Genomic DNA, 17,639 nt, shown 5'->3' on the forward strand with positions numbered 1-17,639 from the left:
GGTTGGTCAGAAGATTTGGCTTGAACTGCTGCTGCTGGTTCATTCTGTGCCAGGCCTGCAATGATGTAGTACTGCAGTGGCACAGTCCTGCAGAGACACAGGATTGAGAGAAAGACGGAAAGGGAGACTGCTGGTCACAACTGTATCAGTACCCACAGATAGGTTCTCAATTGTATTAGCATTGACAGACAGGGTCACGACTGCATCAGTGCACATACACAAGGACAGGTGCAGGGAGATAAAGCAAGCAGCAACAAAGGCTAATCCCCAGAGCTGAAGTACAGCACACCTGCTCTTGTACCCTGCGCTGTGACAGGGTTGGCACGTGTGGCAGACCTGCAGGGATGCATACCTGCATCTCTGTGTTGCAGCAGACACATAGAGAGGAAGAGAGAGATTTAGCCTTAAATACAGACTGGGACTCTAGGCAAGCTGCAGCCATCTTGTTGTACAGATGTGGATTTCCTTGATCAGCAAATTTGAGAAGGGGAAGAAAGAGAATCAGTGGATTTTGCTTTTGGTACTTCAGCTGAGGATTTTAGAGCTAGTGGAAGGAGATGAGATGCGCAAACATCGTAAGTTGACTTTTGGTTCTCCGGTTTATGGTGCTCTAGAGATGCCTCAATAGGTTGCACGTACACCTCACTTGCAGAAAAATGAGTCTTTTTAATATATTCTTGCCAGTGCGAATAATCTAATGAATGATTATGCATGTTTGAATGAAGGAAAAGCAAGCTCTTACCAGCTCGTGATCCTCTGGTGGCTGTCATGGGACAAAAATAGTGTTACAACAGATTGTTGTTGTCATGAGGACGTGTATTTTTGAACCCTCACTTGACATTTGGATTAATTTTTCATCACATAGTTAAGTAAATGTTGCACATGTGAGGTGCAACTGGGGTTAAAGTAAATTTACGAGCCCGGTACCCGAGGAAATCACGGGATGTCAAAGGCAAAAGTTGCTATTAGTTATGCCGCACAGGTACTTGGTGGTATTTGGTGCTAGTTGTTGGCCTAGGTCATCCATTTGGCCATAAGTGTCAATTGGTGATACTAGAGAAGTGGCATTTAATGGTACCTAACGCCAATTTGATGATCAAAGATGGCGCAAAGACACTCCCGAATGGAAGTTGCCTAGCCAATTTAATTATTGGCTAGTCAGATTATTTTTCAAGGCACCAAAATAATTATTAGATTAATTTTCAGTATTTAAAGACTGAAAATTAATATTTAGTTATGGATAATGTTGAAAAAACCATTTGGGAAGGCTGCCACTTGTCAAAAATGCCCATGCAAGACTGAAAAACGTCTTTAGAGGTTGGAGACAGGCATTTTTAGTGTATTCAGTCTGCAAGAGAGAGGGAGGAGATGCTATGGTCTGATTTGCAGCCATTGGAGGACCTTCTGAGGCAACCAGGAGCAGGAGAAGACCAATCAACAGTAGGTGACAGCATCTACAAGCTGTTGAGACAAGGTAGCAGTAGTAAATGACTGATTTTCTTCAATTCTTTGCATCTACAAGCTGTTGTGGCAAGGCAGCAGCTGCATTTGACTTATTTTCAGTCATTCTTCACGACAAAACTCTAAATTTTCTCTCTCTACAACTTTCTCTCTCATCTCCTAGCCATTTCAAAACCTTGCTCCGAAGATCTCAACATTTGGATCCTTGGAGGCTAAGAAATTGCAAATTTCTCTTATGTAAACCCTAATTTACAGCAGAAATAAGGATTTAGTAGCAGCCTCAGGAAGCGTGCCAAAAATTGAAAGCTCCAAGACTTGGATTTTTCAGGGCTAAAGGTGAATTTCAGCAAAATTCAAGTGGAGGACTAGCCAGCCATTAAATTTGGGGCATTTCCATCGTCTTTGAAGTGGGTGAAGGCCAACTAAGTGCCCCAATCAAGGGGCAAATTAGATTGAAGACTTGCTGGTCACTTTGGACAGCAAGAGGAGTTTGGATTGCGAAGGGGATCGGGAGAATCCCATTGTAAATCAACTTTTTCTTCAATAAAGTTGAAGAAATACAGAAAGGGGCGCCAATTTGGGGCCAATCGGGTGTGCATTGACCAAGATCAGTAAGTAATTTTGTATTTTCAGATTTGCATTAATTGTTTGCTGCTGTAATTAAGTTGTAATCAAGGATTTACCACCCATCCACGAAAGGAAGGCTGGTTACAACTGGGAAGAACTCCTTTGCTTCCCCGTATCCAAGCATGCTTGAAGTCAATACTATTAAATGATGATGTGTTTCAAACCAATGATTTAGGGCAAGTGCAAGCCCCTCTTGTGGAGGAGATTTATGATGGCCCTAAAGGGTTTTTTTTATTATCTTTCGTATTTCAGATGCTCAAGCATGGTTAATGCAATTTATCCATTTGTTTCTAGATGGTTAGTTGGTTCATGCTGTCCTAGATGTCTTTAGGCATGCATGCTTGATTTGGGTGAAATTGGTTAATTTCCCTTCTCACCTTTGGTAGCTTCTTCCTCTTGTATTGAGATCTCTTGGTCAGGTCTTGGTGGAGCTTGATTTGGCCTCCCGGAATAGAAATACAACCTGCATGCTTTGGGATACCAAAAAACATCGGCCCAACAAAATTCGTTTTGAGGCACTAGGTTTGCATAGGTTGGTTTTTTAGCTAAAATGGAAGACTTTTGTAGGACACCATTTTAGATGTGGCTAACTAGGTTATTTTGTTTTTTAATGTAATCATACTCTTGAGGTTTTGTAGTGTGGTTTGGATCTTGAGGTGGATATGTGAGAGGGTGAATCCCAAGACGTGCCATAGCAATGTGTTTCTCCCCCCATGCCTCTTACTTTGCATGGAAATGCTAATACAGATTCACTTCAATATGGGCCTGTTGGGAAGTCACATCCTGCCTGTCAATGATATGCGTCTAAGGATGTTCCTTGGGTTTCTATGGTTAAACATTACGCTCGACAAGAATCTTGTTCAATTTCTACTAATTCAGTCTTTGATCATATCACATAGACTTTTCAACGCAAGGTTAAGGGATTTTACTCTAAGCCTCAATTATCTCATGTACTTGCAAAGTGGAGTGGTTGGTAAAGGTGCATCCCATTTTGCTTTGAGGTCTGATGGTCATGGGAGGCTATTTCCCTCTCGTGATGTGTTCCATGCTCAACAACGTCAGTTCCCTCCCCGTGCATCGATTGCTAGATTGCGAGGGGTGGATTTTGTGGATGTGATCCTTAGCAAAATGGAGAGATTTGATGCTGCTAAATTTGTGCATGCAAAAGGGAAAGCGGTGATCCAGAAGGTCTTCCTCTCTTTGTTCATCATAAGACTCGCTTTATGGAATGTCAAAGGGGTTTCATCTTGCCAAAGAGGCTCATATTTAGTCACAATTCTAAGTTTACTAGTGGGGTTTCATCTTGTCAAAGAGGCTCACATTTGGTCACAATTCCAAGTTTACTAGTGGGTTTGGGAAAGGCTTTGACTTACCTTCTCATTGGAAGATGGATAGGGTGTTTCATGTCAATAATCTTGTGAAGTATCATGGAGTTATTCCTACAGCAACCCCAAATCAGGAGGAGCCAAAGTTAGTGGACACAGACAAGCTTCAAGAGTTGTTGGTTCCGAAACAAGTGTTGCCTCATAGATACAAGAGGAGTATGCAAAGGAAAAAGATTCAAAATCTAGTTAATACGAAGGGTCACCCCATGCATGAGGCACTATCAGTTTGGCAATGACTCCTAATCTTTGCTTTTTAATACCAAGAGGCTATGCAATTGGGGACAGCAGCAGTTCTAGCAGGGGGAGAATGTAATGCACCTAGATAGTGAGCATGTTTTGATGATGATCAGCAAGGCAGAATGACGTGATGGGAGAGCCATGTGGCTGGTTGTGCTAGGGTGAGCCACAGAGTCGCATGTGCAGCCAGTAGATCCTGGAAAAGGCAGTAAGTTCTCACCTCAAGTCCACCTGCTGCAAGGAAGTTCTTGGCAACAATTGTGCTTTTTGTTGGGTAGTTGCACACTGGATTGGTTGGGCCGTTTTTTCAATTATATTTCTCAGTCAGGCCATTTATTGCTAATGCCGTGAAACTTAAATCAAAGGGGCAGTTTGATTCATTGGAAGAAACGGCCTGCTTCATGACTGAAGTGTCAGACTGCATGATTTACAAATCCTATTAAAGGCAATTTGTGGCTGTGTTCATCATCATGGTTGTGATCAAGATGATTGCCACATGATAAAGGAAAGTGATTGTGGCTCTCAAAGAGATCATGATCAGATATGACCACCTTATTATTCTTGCAATTGTGCTAGTTGCAAGGAGCAGCAAAGAGCAACTTTTTCCCACAGGCTGGAGTGCCCATGAGATTGAGGTGAGCAGGAATGTTTGTGGCTTGGTTGTGGTGAAGACTATTTGAGGCAGATAGAGGCGAAGTGAAAAGCTATCCCGAATAGGACAGTTAGGTGACCTATTGGATTTGAAGTGTTGGTTCATGCTTGAGCTCTCACAGCCATAACTTGTACAATCTCTATTTGATTGTTGCAAATAAAGATTCGAGGATCTCATCCATTGAGCAAGGAAAATTTAAGCCAGAACTAATCTTAGATTATTTTGAATTTATAGTCTATTTTACTCCTAAAACAGTCCCAAAAAGATTTTCTTTAAAGAAAAACAGATTTTATTGAGTGGTAGTACAAGAGGATCAAAGAGTCCCAGAAAAGGCATTCATGGGCATCCTCACTTTTTCATCTCCCATCACCAGCTTTTTTGTGTCATCACCATCACCTTCTGCCATTATTGCAGCCATTGCCAACATACCATCTTGCTGTGTTTGCTCTCAGCCCTGATCAGCAACATCCAGCTTGCCATCATTATCATCCTTCCCCATGGCGCAGTGGAGCTGCTGCTATTTGGACTGTTTATGCCATCATCCAGCCTGATCAGGACCATTTTGCTGCTTCTGGAGGCTGTCATCTGCTGTGTTTTGCAGCCTTGAGCTTCTTTCATCATCTTCGACCTGACATGTTGCTGTTGTTTCTGTTCCAGAGAACTGCCATACCTGCATTTTCACTCCAGGAGGTTTGCTGCCTGTGTTTCCTGCCTTGGTGGATTGCTACTGGTGTGTGCAAGATCTGTCTTGGTATGACACACTCTCAATGATGTTTTCGGTGTCTCCAAACACTTTTAGTCAGCTCACCTATGCCCCGGTCCTCAAGACACGGAGGCCTGTTTGTATCATTCTCATTTCTATAAAGTCCTCCCTTCATTGAGCATTCATTAGTTTGTGTTTGTTGTGGGTTGGTTTGCACTGAGGACACACAGAGTGTATGACCACGACAAAAACACAAAGAGACAGACACGGACATAGAGGGCAAAACTCAAACCCTAAACGCAAAACTCAAAAACTCAAACCGTAAACGCAAAACTCAAAACTCAAACACAAACAAAAGAAGGGAGAGAGAGAACACAACTCTGAAGTGAATGAATGTAAGAGTGTACGATATGCTCAAGGGGAGAGCAATGTCGAAGTGTGACATCCACCGAAGACAGATCCCAAGTCCACTAGTCGGAGTGTAGGAGTGTTGAATAGTGAATGGCAGCAGGCTGGTCACCAAAACGCAGCAATCCGGAGGCTAGAAACTGGTAAACGCAGCAGTGTACCACCGATCGGAGGCAGGAAGTTGTGCACAATCTGCTGAAAACAGGAGGCTGAAAGAGTGTTTGAGAGTGTCAGGGTCTGCAATGCTGAAAACGCAGGCTGGCTAACCCTGGAGATGATGGACAGTAGGTTGAACAGCAGTCTGGGACAGGCTGGAGCAGTTGCCAACAGCTAAGAGCTGTCGCCTACAGCAATGGACAAGCTGAAGATAATGTGGCTGCAATCGATGATGGCTGGACAGCAGATGGAGACAGGCTGCAGGCTGGAAACTGGGCGCCAACAGCAGCAGAGAGTGTGTGGGCTGGTGTAACTTGCAAACAAGGATAATGGCTGAAAGGGGGCAGCCTGTCTATTTATAGATGTGGAAGGACGCCCCAAACATTAGGGTTTCCACTAAACTCTCTCGAACTGCTCCATGTTTTAGGGTTTCCACTGAACCCTCTTGAACCGCTCCCCCTTTTAGGGTTTTACTCTAAAAGAGCATTTTTAGTGTGTTTTGGGGCTGTTTAAAAGGCTAATCAGTAAGTAATGCATATTTTAGCTCAACACCCCCTCTCAGGCCCAAAACTGAGCTAAAAGGTTAGGCCAGTCATTGTGATATTTATGTACCCCGAGGCGTCCCACCCCAAAGCACCCAAGGCATTGGACAAAGGGTGCATATCAGCTGCCCAATGGCCTACCAAGACTACAGAGGTGATGGTTATCTTACCAAGGGAATCCAAGTGGTCACCCTAGAGAGAACAGGGCATCGAACAAAGGGTGCACGTCGGCTGCCCAGTGGCCTACCAAGTCCTACAAAGACGGATGGAACTACATGGATTTTTTTTTTTTGAATAAGTGAAGGAAATTTAATGGGATGCGGCCAATTGAGTAAAAGTGACCCAGAAGACGGGAGTAGGGAGGGTACACCCAACACATCACAAAACAATACAAGCTAACCTATCCACTCAGGGTGTCGATGACGAGGAAAAATAGGTGATGAGATATCCATGTGATAAAGAAGGATGGTGGTGTGGTAACAACAGCCGCCGGTGGAAACAGCTTAGGATCCGTGCAAGTGGTGCTCTGCACAATGAGATGCAAAGTATGCTACATACTGAAGAATGTTCATGCAGCAGGTGCGACTTGGACAATGTCCCTCATGGGGAAATTATTCACTTGCCCAAGCACCCTAGTACAAGGATGATGTGATCATGCAATGCAAAGGGTAAGGTACAACAGGGAGAAGAAGCCGATGTCGAAGACAAAGTGCTGAAGCTTGTAGAATACCAAGAAAGATAGAAACCCCCTCTCAACCTGGATGTAGATGCCGAAGAAGAAATAGGAGCCTGATGTTGGTCTTCATACGGTGCCGAGAACCATAAGGAATGAAAGAAGATGAAGTGGATGAAGCACCCCGCTAGAAGAGCAAGGTAGAAGTCACCGTCGTGATGGCATCAAGAGAGATATCGCATGATCCGCCTCGGGAGGGAAAACCGCCATGCTAGAAGAAGAGCAAGCACTCCTAGGATGATGAAACCATAAAAGGAATGGTGTGCATCCCCATGTCTCTAGCCCAGGGAGGACCAAAGCAATCTGCAAGTTAGCCCTACACTAAAAGACAAAACCCTACAAAAGAGATGAGAATCTGCAGACACAGAGGTTAGTGGTGAGATGCTCCAAAGTAAAACAGAACAGAAAGAAAATTTAACTCAAAATAAATGCAATGAATGTGTATGTGTGTGAGGACATGCAGCGGAAGACAAAAAAATGGAAAAACTAAGGATAATGAATCCTATGGGCCCGACTCTAAGAGTACGAAAAAAGAATGCTAGATTGACCTAGGGTATCCAAAAGGACCTAGAGGCATGCGAGTCGAAGAAGGTGGCAACCATCGCGTATGTCCAGTAGCAAGGCTCGACCAAGGGCATGAAGTGCAACGGGATCGGAACCTACAGACCAATCAGCCAATCCCTCAGGGTTGTGAAAGAGATGGGCCACTGAGGCTATACTCGAGCCACATATCCAACAACAACGGGTACTGAAGAAGCAGATGAAGCAGGAGCGGAGGGCGTAGCCTCACTAGACTGTGCAATCGCATCAGTCTGCTGAGGCTTTTTAAGTGGAAGACCTTGGGCCTTGGAGCGACACTCCTCGTCCACATGGCCTGCTCTCTAGCAATGTGTGCAAAACTGGTTTTTCTTAGGGAGTTGCTGCCAGATAGATCTAGATTCTTTGGTTTCATCTGAGGAAGAGGAGTCACCCTTTGATTGGCTTGCCTTTGCATCTAGCGAGTTCTTACTACTAGTGGTTGTCCCTCCCGAAGAAGAGACAACCAACCCCCTTTGTTGCTCTAAATAAGGCTGTGATGAGGATTTTTTGTGGACTTGATCATACAGCCTCGCGTAACTCAAGAACTGGCACTCAAACTCGTAGAAGGTTGAAAATTTAGGTTGGGAGATGATGTGTTGAATGAAATTGAAGTACTTGTCGGGCAACTTATTCAAGAAGAATGTAACTTGATCGTCATTTGACTTTGGAGAGCCAGTAGTAGCGAACTCGACAAGTAGCCGTCTATATTCAGCCAGCTTGACTTTCAGATCATCCTCTTTCTTAATAGAGAACTCTTGAAGCTCAAAGTCGAGATTGATTCATCGAGTACGATCACGAGCCGCATAGCGGTTGAGAAGGTGACTCCAACGCTCTAAGGCGAGCGTGAAGTGCTGCAACTAAGAGTGAAACTCAGGAAGCAATCCCTGCATCAACTCAACATTGGCTGTAGCATTGCAAGCTCTCCATTGATGAATGTAATCAGGGTGAGCTAGTCGAGGGCCCGGCATAGGCTCTAGACCAATGACAAGGTCCCAAAGGCTCTGAGACTTAAGCACTTATTACATGAAATTAGACCAAGTGGTGAAATTTGACCCGTTAAAACGAGTCTTATCTGTGAAGGCATTCTTGGCCGTTGCAACAGGAGTGGTAGTGCTCGGAGATGGATAGTGTGAAAAAGTGTAGTGTGGGTAGAATGGGAGAGTGGAGTACACTTGGGAATGGGCCCCAGAGTGCCCACCAAGCATGCGTGTAGTGTGCAAGGTGGATCCATAGGTAGGGATGGGTTGACTAGGCATGGGTGGTAGCCACATTTGGAACCCAAGGAGGTGGGACGGGAACACGGTGAGCAAAAGATGGGAATCCCTGCGTAGGTGTAACCCAAGGAGAGTGTAAAGATGCACCATAAGCTGAGAATGGTAACCCCTGCGTATGATTAGTCATGGGAGATATGAAGCTGGGGATAGTGAGGGGGATGCCCACCACAGTCGTCCCAAGAGTTTTGGGTGTGCTCATGTGCTGAAAGGTGAGAGGCACTGTGTTTAAGGGTGGCATTCCCCCTAACGAAGTATCATGGTGCAAAGAGGTAGAGAATGGGGTGGAGAAGGAAAATGTGCTAAGAGAGGAGATGGAAGATCCAACCCCTAAGGTATGTGATGCAGATGTGCAGTGTAATCCAAGGTTTTGGAAAGATGATGAGAGGTGTCATATAGAAGAGGGTGGGATGGGAGGGAAGTGAAAAGTGTGTGTGATATGCTCAAATGAAACAGAAGTTGTAGATGTACCTGAATTTCGTCTGCTTCGTGAGTCCCCTCTATTGAAGTTCACATACACAAAGCCATCTAGATCCTATACCTCAAAAGAAGAAACCGGCAAAGGTTTTGATTCATGCAACACAAAAGAATAGTACAAACCTGACATTGGACCTGGCTGAGATGATGAATATGGATCGCCAGACGTTCCAAATATCGTATGTCCTCCATGATCGAAGATGTGGCTAGCCTCACCAACCGGTCCGGATGTGGTAGTAAAACTGGTAGGAGGGGTGTAAACATCACCATACTTGTTGCGATAGTACTCCTCAAAGTCCTTCTCTATCATATTAGCGAAATTTGGTGAAGGTGGAGTGTCGTCCTCCTCACCGAGTCCATAATGCCGTCTTAGGGCCTCCAATAATGGAGAAGCCTGATAAGACATCATAGGAACTGAAGAAGAAGGTGTCTGAAACATTGTGATTCGGTTGCGAGTTGTATTGTGTGCCTCGCACAAAGACTATCTCTCCATAATATCTGCAGGATACTCTTTACAAGAGCACCGGCTCTGATACCATGTTAAGGATAGACTTTGCATTGAGGACACATAGAGTGTACGACCACGACAAAAACACAAAGACACAGACACAGACACAAAGGGCGAAACTGAAACCCTAAACACAAAACTCAAAAACTCAAACCCTAAACACAAAACTCAAAACTCAAACACAAACAGAAGAAGGGAGAGAGAGAACACAACTTTGAAGTGAATGAATGCTGTAAATGAATGTAAGAGTGTACAGTGTGCTCAAGGGCAGAGCAATCTCGGAGTGTGACGTCCACCGAAGACGAATCCCAAGTCTGTGACCACCAGTCGGAGTGTAGGAGTGCTAAATAGTGAATGGCAGTAGGCTGGTCACCAAAACACAGCAGTCTAGATGCTGGAAACTAGTAAACGTAGCAGTGTACCACCGATCAGAGGCTGGAAACTGTGCACTGTCTGCTGTAAACAACAGATTTGAAACAGTGTCTGAGAGTGTCAAGGCCTGCAATGCTGAAAACGTAGGTTGGCTGACCCTGGAGATGATGGACAGCAAGCTGAACAGCAGTCTAGGACAATTTGGAGCAGTCGCCAGCAGCTGAGAGCTGTCGCCTACAAAAATGGACAGGCTGAAGATAATGTGGCTGCAGTCGATGGCTCGACAGCAGATGAAGGCGGGCTGCAAGCTGGAAACTAGGCACCAACAGCAGCAGAGAGTGTGTGGGCTGGTGTAACCTGCAAACAAGGATAATAGCTGAATGGGAGCAGCCTATCTATTTATAGATGTGGAAGGGCACCCCAAAAATTAGGGCTTTCACTAAACTCTCTCGAACCACTCCCCGTTTTAGGGTTTTACTCTAAAAGAGCATTTTTAGTGTGTTTTTGGGCTGTTTAAGAGGCTAATCAGCAAGTAATGCATATTTTAGCTCAACAGGTTATGCACTCTGTGTTTCTCTATGTGCCCTAGCATTTCCTTACAAAAAAAAGCCTACAAAGGGATCCCAAATAGCAAAAATAAAATCTGCTTTGTTTATTTTTTGCCAAATGGCTTATTTACACACACACAAAGGTTATGCCTATGTCTCTTCAATCCAGATCTTAATTTGCTTCATTTCACTTGTAACTATTCGTATTCTTACTTTTCTAGCTCTCGGCATTTTGCAGTGTTAAATTGTTTCACACAATGCTAAGTTCATGGCATTCATCAAAATGGAAAAACTACTAGCAATGTCATTATTTCTTTGCAAAACTTCACATGCACCAAATCATCAAGCCTTGTAAGGTCTAATTTATCTCAATGCCACAAAGGTCCAAAACGTACCTGTACACAAAAATCACGAACAAGGTTCAGTGAAATCCCCTTATACTTGTTGATTTTTAGCAGTTCAAACCTGAAAAATTTTTAGCAGAAGGCTGAGTAACAGTGAAGAAAGTTCAGCAAGGTGCTCTAAAATGCATGTCCCTTCTTGATATATGTGGAACATGATCAATTATAAGACAAAAGACTATGGAAAATGCACCCCACATATCAGCACATTAAGACTTATTGCAGTCTACAGCTTGATACAACAGGTTAGGCAGCCAAGCTTCAGGCTAGCCAGTTACAGAGTTTACTACTCACATGCATGATTGTTAAAAGCTTGAATATCCAGGCATTTCTATGGCTAAGGGTTATTCTTCTATATCATGTCTTCTAAAACAACAAACAGATAGGTAATATTTACACGTGAACAAAATTTCATGAGAAAACCATAAGTTTTCAATCATCTAGCAATAATGAGACAAGACTCCATATTCCAACTTGTACAACTAAGATTTTCACTCCATTTTGCACATAATTTTGTTTCTTGTATGAAGGACATTTTCACTCTTATGTTGTAGAAACCCAGAACAGGGTGACCAACCTCGACCTGTGCCACCAGCACTTCCTGTAATTGACTATGTGGCTGCACTGCCCCTCTCCTCTTCCAGCTCTTCTCTCCCACTTTGCTGCCTGTATAGCCTGTGCCTCCTTATCCTCCCCTTCTTCCCCCCCAAGCACAATTTCTGAATGGCCCCCAGTGCCTACTCCCATGCTCCACACCTCCCCTCATTCACCTCCCCTTGCACCGCCTATTTGTGCCACCCTGTCAATTGGTCAAGTTTCTGCTATGTTAATAACATCAACAGGCCCCTTGCCCATGCCCCTCTTCTTTCTGCCAACGCTGTGTTTATTATTCCCTTAAACCCTCCTCCATCTTCCCTCACTTCCCCCATCCCTTGCCTTCCATATCCTTGGGCAACATATGTGGATGCAGCTTCTGAAAGTTTAGCTCCACAAGTTGAATTTGCACTTAATATACAGTCTAGCACCAAACCAGCTCGAAGCTTTCTCCAAAACTTCAACATTACCCGTGAATCTTAGTGAGCACCAGCTTCCCTTAGTATGAACTACAATTAAGTAGTTGGAGATCACAAAGTTGAAACGCATTTTCAAACCATTCCTCTTGCAGCCTAGTGTTGATTCCCTTATAGGAAGGAGTGGCTGAAACATCCACTTAGGATCCAACCTGCATACGAGACTCAACACAAGCTATATCCATGCATATATAGGGAATGGACATCAAACTCACCTCCCAGCCATAGAGCCAAACAAGCTCACCTCTGAGACTTGGGAGCTAGCACATATAGGGAATGGACACCAGACTCACCTCCCAGCCATCGAGCCAAACAAGCTCACCCCTAGGCCTAGGAGCTAGCAACATACTAGATCATGACTAGATCCCAAGAGTTGGCATCCCATAGCAGTAGGCCATACCATCTTGGTGTACAAACATGAAGGCCTATGGGCCACAAGTCCAAGAGTGGTGATCACACAATGATGTGCACAATAGGGCCTTGAGTCCTATAAATAGGACTCGGTTGCCCTAATCCCGAAGTGCCCTTAGTGCATTCACACTAAGGCACTTGATGACCATTGTGACCAATGCTACTAGCACCCACTCCGAAGTGCCTTTAGTGCATTCACACTAAGTCACTTGATGACCACTTTGACCAATGCTACTAGCATCCATCCAAATGTCCAAGGATGTAACACTTTCCCCCTTATGAATGATTGTTTTCTTTAGCAATATCCTCAAGAATAAAGTGAGGAAAACAACTGTTACTCGAGATACATAGTCTCACACAATCATTTAGTCCAATGGTCGAGAACTGATTCGGGTTCAAGACTTGAACCGATTTGGATTCAAGTAGACCACACGAGCAAGTTCTCACAACGTGAGCTCAAATCTCTAGAGGTAAATCAAGCTCATAGGATATGCTACTTACCTTCTTGGTAGTTTGGACAGAACCACAATACCTCAAAGATAACTTATAGCACTTTCCAATAAATATTGAATCAGAATCTTTTGGGACTTTCAGGTAAACCCACATTCCCTCTTGGAGCTCTCAAGAAGTATGACGTTGGTTAGCATAAAACATAGCATGATCTTGGGCCATTTTAATGCTCTCCCTCACAATCATCAACATCTCCTATATATTGTGCAGAAAGTCAAGCACAAACTGCATTTTAACTCCCTTGAGCTTGATAACAATTGATGGTTTCGGCTCATAACTATACATAAGCATAAATGGGCTACATCTAGTAGCCAAATGCTTAGTATTGTTATAAGCGAACTGAATCTATAAAAGATAATGCTCTTACTCAGATTGTCAAGGGGAAATATATGCATGCAACATATCCTCCATGGTCTAATTTCTCATCCCGGTTTGTCCATTAGTCTCAAGATGATCCAAGGACGACATAGACAATTGAGTTTCCATTTTTTGGAAGACCATTTTCCCAAAATGGAGTATAAACATAGAATCTCAATCACTGACTATTTCATTGAGTAGACTATAAAGTCTATAAAGATACTCCACAAAGAGACCAGCCAACTCGTGGCTTTTGATGGTCATCTTTGCACGAATGAATCAAGCCATTTTTGTCAATCAACCGACTACAATTCAGATTGCACCATGACCTTGATTCGTATGGGGTAATCCTACTGCAAAATCCATAGAAATGCTACTCCACTTCTTATCAAGAATTGGTAAAGGATGTAATATCCCTGCTTGTTTATGCCATTCATCTTTATTAAGTTGGCACTGCACGCACTCGCAAACATAAGACTCCACCAAACTCTTCACATGTGACCAAAGTCTTCACAATACAAGCCGTATTCACAATAAAAGAGACTTGACATCAAAATCACCTCCCAACCATAGACCCAAACGGACTCACCCCTGAGCCAGGGAGCTAATAGCACTCTGGGTCATGACCAAATCCCAAGGGTAGGCATCCCATATCACCAATCCACAAAATCCTAGTATATAGATCCGTCAACCAACAATCCAAGAGTCTAAGAGTAGTAATCACACAATGAATGTGCACAATAGGGTCTTGAGTCCATTAAGAATCAATTTGGGTTCAAGTGGAACATGTTGAGCGGTATTCTCAAGCTGTGGGACTTTCTCCATCAGAACAACTAGTTCATCTTGTCCCAATCGTTCTTTTAAATGACTCACATGAAACAAAGGGCGAACTTTGATTTGCAAAGGTAAATACAACTCATAGAATATGTTACTTTCCTTCTTGGTAATCTAGAAAGGATCACAATGCCTCGAAGACAATTTACAACACTTGCCAATAGTCATTGAATCGGATTCCTTTGGGACTTTAAGGTAAAATCACATACCCTCCTAGACCTCTTGAGAAGTATAGTGTTGATTAGCATAAAACATGGTACAATCCTTGGCCGTTTTTATGTTTTTTCTAGCGATCATCAACATCTATTGCATATCGTGCATAAAATCAACTAAAAACTGCATTTTTACCCCCTTGAGCTCTATGGCAATCAGTGGTTTCGGTTCATAACTATACATAAGCATAAATGGGCTATAAACAATAGTCCTATTATAAGCAAACTCAATCTAGGGAAGATAATGCTCCAAATGAGATTGCCTACAAGAGACATATACACGCAATACATCCTCCATGGTCTGATTTGTTATTTTGGTCTGTCCATCAGTTTTAGGATGTTCCAAGAACGATATGAATAACTGAGTTTCCAAATTTTGGAAAACCACTTGCAAAAATGATTTGTGAACTTAGGATCCTAATCACTGATTATTTCATCGGGCAAACCATAAAGTCTATAAAGATGTTTAACAAAGAGAGTAGCCAACTCATGGGTTTTCATAGTCATCTTTGTGGGAATGGTTCGATCCATTTTTATCAATCAGTCGACCACAACCCGGATTACATCATGACCTCGATTCGTACATGGCAATCCTACTACAAAATCCATAGAAATATTTACTCCACTTTCTATCAAGAATGTGTAAACGATGTAACATCCACGCCTATCTATACCCTTTAGCTTTATTAAGCTAACACTGCACGCATTCACGCATATAAGACTCAACCATATTCTTAATAAGTAGCCAATAAAAGTAGCAAGTAATCAAGGTCAAAGTCTAGTGTATGCCAGGATGTTCAGCATTTGGCACATCGTGACATTCATATAAAATTTTCTTACGGGTATCCTAACCATCGAGTACACACACTTTGCCTTTTTTAAGAGTAATCCATTACGAATCGAATACTTTTCAACCATCTTTCTCTCAGTAGTCAGTTGAACATCCAGAGTGCCAAAGCATCTTGGACTACTTGATTCCTCTTGAACCAATTGCCACATCTTACCAAAGTGAAGATCGTTTTGGCAATGCCCTTTGAGACAAAGATAGAAATTAGTCAAGATTTCAGAGAAGGATAAGGCATTAACTTCAAGAATTCAACTAAAAGCATGGGCAACCACATTAGTTGCACCCTTTGTATAGCAAATTTTGAAGTCAAACTCTTGCATAGACTCCACCCATCTCACTTTGCGGCCACAAAGATTAGGCTAATCACAAAAGTATTTTAATGAATGGTAATCTACGCAAATAATAAACCGGGCACTATATAAATAATGATGCTATTTTTTAAGGGCATGGATAGCTGCCAATAATTCCTTCTCTTGGGTGGTATAAGGTATTTGGGTGTCGGTGAGCTTACTGCTCTCAAATGCAATAGGTCAACCATTTTGATCGAGGACAACACCTAAACCATAATCACTCACATCCATACAAACCTCAAAAGTTTTATTCGGATCGATAATCTGCAACATCGGTACACTGGTAACCAATCATTTCAATGTTTCAAAACATTAATCGAGCTCATTAGTAATCCAAACACCCTGTGGACTAACATGTTTCTTTTTTCTTCGGATACTCTTAAGCAAACATGTCAAGGGCTCAGCAATGAACATAGCCCTTTATGAACTTCCGAAAAAACCCAGTAAAACCTAGAAAAGATTTTACTTGTTTTATGGTCCCCGAAATAGGCCAATCAAGCACTACTCAAACCTACCATCAATCGGGATGACATGACCAAGATATAAAAGCTCCATGTGAAAAAATTTACACTTGGATAGTTTCGCAAACAATTGCTCTCATCTTAAAAGACATAAGATGATGTGCAAATGTTTTGCATACTCCTCTAACAAACTTACTATAGATAAGAACATCGTTGAGGAAAACAACTATCCACTTTCCGAGATATGGATGAAATAAGTCATTCATCATCTGCTGGAAAGTTGCAGAAGCATTGATCAATCCAAAAGGTAAAATCAAAAATTGATAATGTCAATATAGGTTCAAAATGTAGTTTTTGAAACATTCTTCAAAGCGATCCATATCTAATGGTAACTGGCCCTAAGATCAATTTTGGTGAAATATCACGCACCACCAAGCTGATCTATAAGGTCATCCATCCTAGGCAACAGATACTTATTCTTGATGATCACCAAAAGCACATCATGCCATCCTTCTATTTAGCAAGAAGTACAAGTACGCCCCACCAAGATTTACTAAGCTCAATAATACCCTTAGCTAAATAGTCTTAAAGTTGCCTAGCTATCTCGTCTTTCTCTTTCAAACTAAACCTATAAAATTGCTAAGAGACGAGATACTACCTATCATAGGGACGTGGAATTTTGGGATGCTCTAATCTTGCAGATAACATTTGATTGAGATATTAACCAAATGTGCAAGGTTGTTTAGCACATGTGATGCACATGGCAGTTATTTCATGGTAACAAGCCAAAGACCTCGAGGATGCAGTGGGTGTCAAAGGCAAATGTTGTAATAAGTTATGTTTGATAGGTACTAGGTAGTACCCGATGTCAAATTTTGGCCTAGATCAATTTATTAGCCACTAATATCGGTGGTGACATTAGAGACTAGACACTAATTGATTAATTAATATCAATCTAAGAGTCAATAACTGCTCAAGGATACTCGGAATACAAATTAGCCTAGCCAATTTAATCATTGGCTGGTAAAATTAAATTTTTTAGAACTAGATTAATTATTAAATTAATTTTTACAATTGATATTCTAAACATTAATTTAATAAACTGGATAATACCAAAAAATGGGATTAGAAGGCTGCCACTTGGCAAAACTTGCCCATGCAAGTGAGAAAAACGTTTTTAAGAGCTGTTGGAGTCTATTCTAGCCATTGTGAGAGAGGAGAAGGCTGTTAAAGAGCACAAAAATACTCTTGATGTGATTTGCAGCCACCATGGACCAGTCCTACAACAAGTAACAGCAAATTGGAGCTCTCTAGGAGCAGATGACAACAGCCCAAGGTTCTTCTGGTATAGATGACAGTATACAAGAGGGGGCACCATTCTTTCTAGTAACCCTAATCTATAGGTGATAACTTCCATAGTTGTTTGCACAGCGCAGCAATAGTTTTTCAACATTTCTCGCAATAAAACTCTCAAATTTCTCTCTCTACAACATTCTCTCTCATCCCTAGCCATCTCTCAAGTTATCT

General features: G+C 42.4%; 1 protein-coding gene across 2 annotated transcripts in view; it reads right to left on the reverse strand.

Annotated features, from left to right (window-relative positions):
* LOC148037727 (dual specificity protein kinase YAK1 homolog) overlaps positions 1-17,639 on the reverse strand; it is a 162,404-nt gene that overhangs the window by 106,917 nt on the left and 37,848 nt on the right. For both annotated transcript variants that reach the window (XM_087676682.1, XM_087676683.1), the window contains one exon: positions 11,055-11,124. In XM_087676682.1, the coding sequence (XP_087532808.1) occupies positions 11,055-11,124 (70 nt within the window). The remainder of the gene's footprint in view (positions 1-11,054; positions 11,125-17,639) is intronic.

This window comes from Lygodium microphyllum, chromosome 4 (genome assembly GCF_053477565.2).
Source record: "Lygodium microphyllum isolate KBCC chromosome 4, Lygodium_microphyllum_v1.1.10, whole genome shotgun sequence".
Classification (NCBI taxonomy): Eukaryota; Viridiplantae; Streptophyta; class Polypodiopsida; order Schizaeales; family Lygodiaceae; genus Lygodium; species Lygodium microphyllum.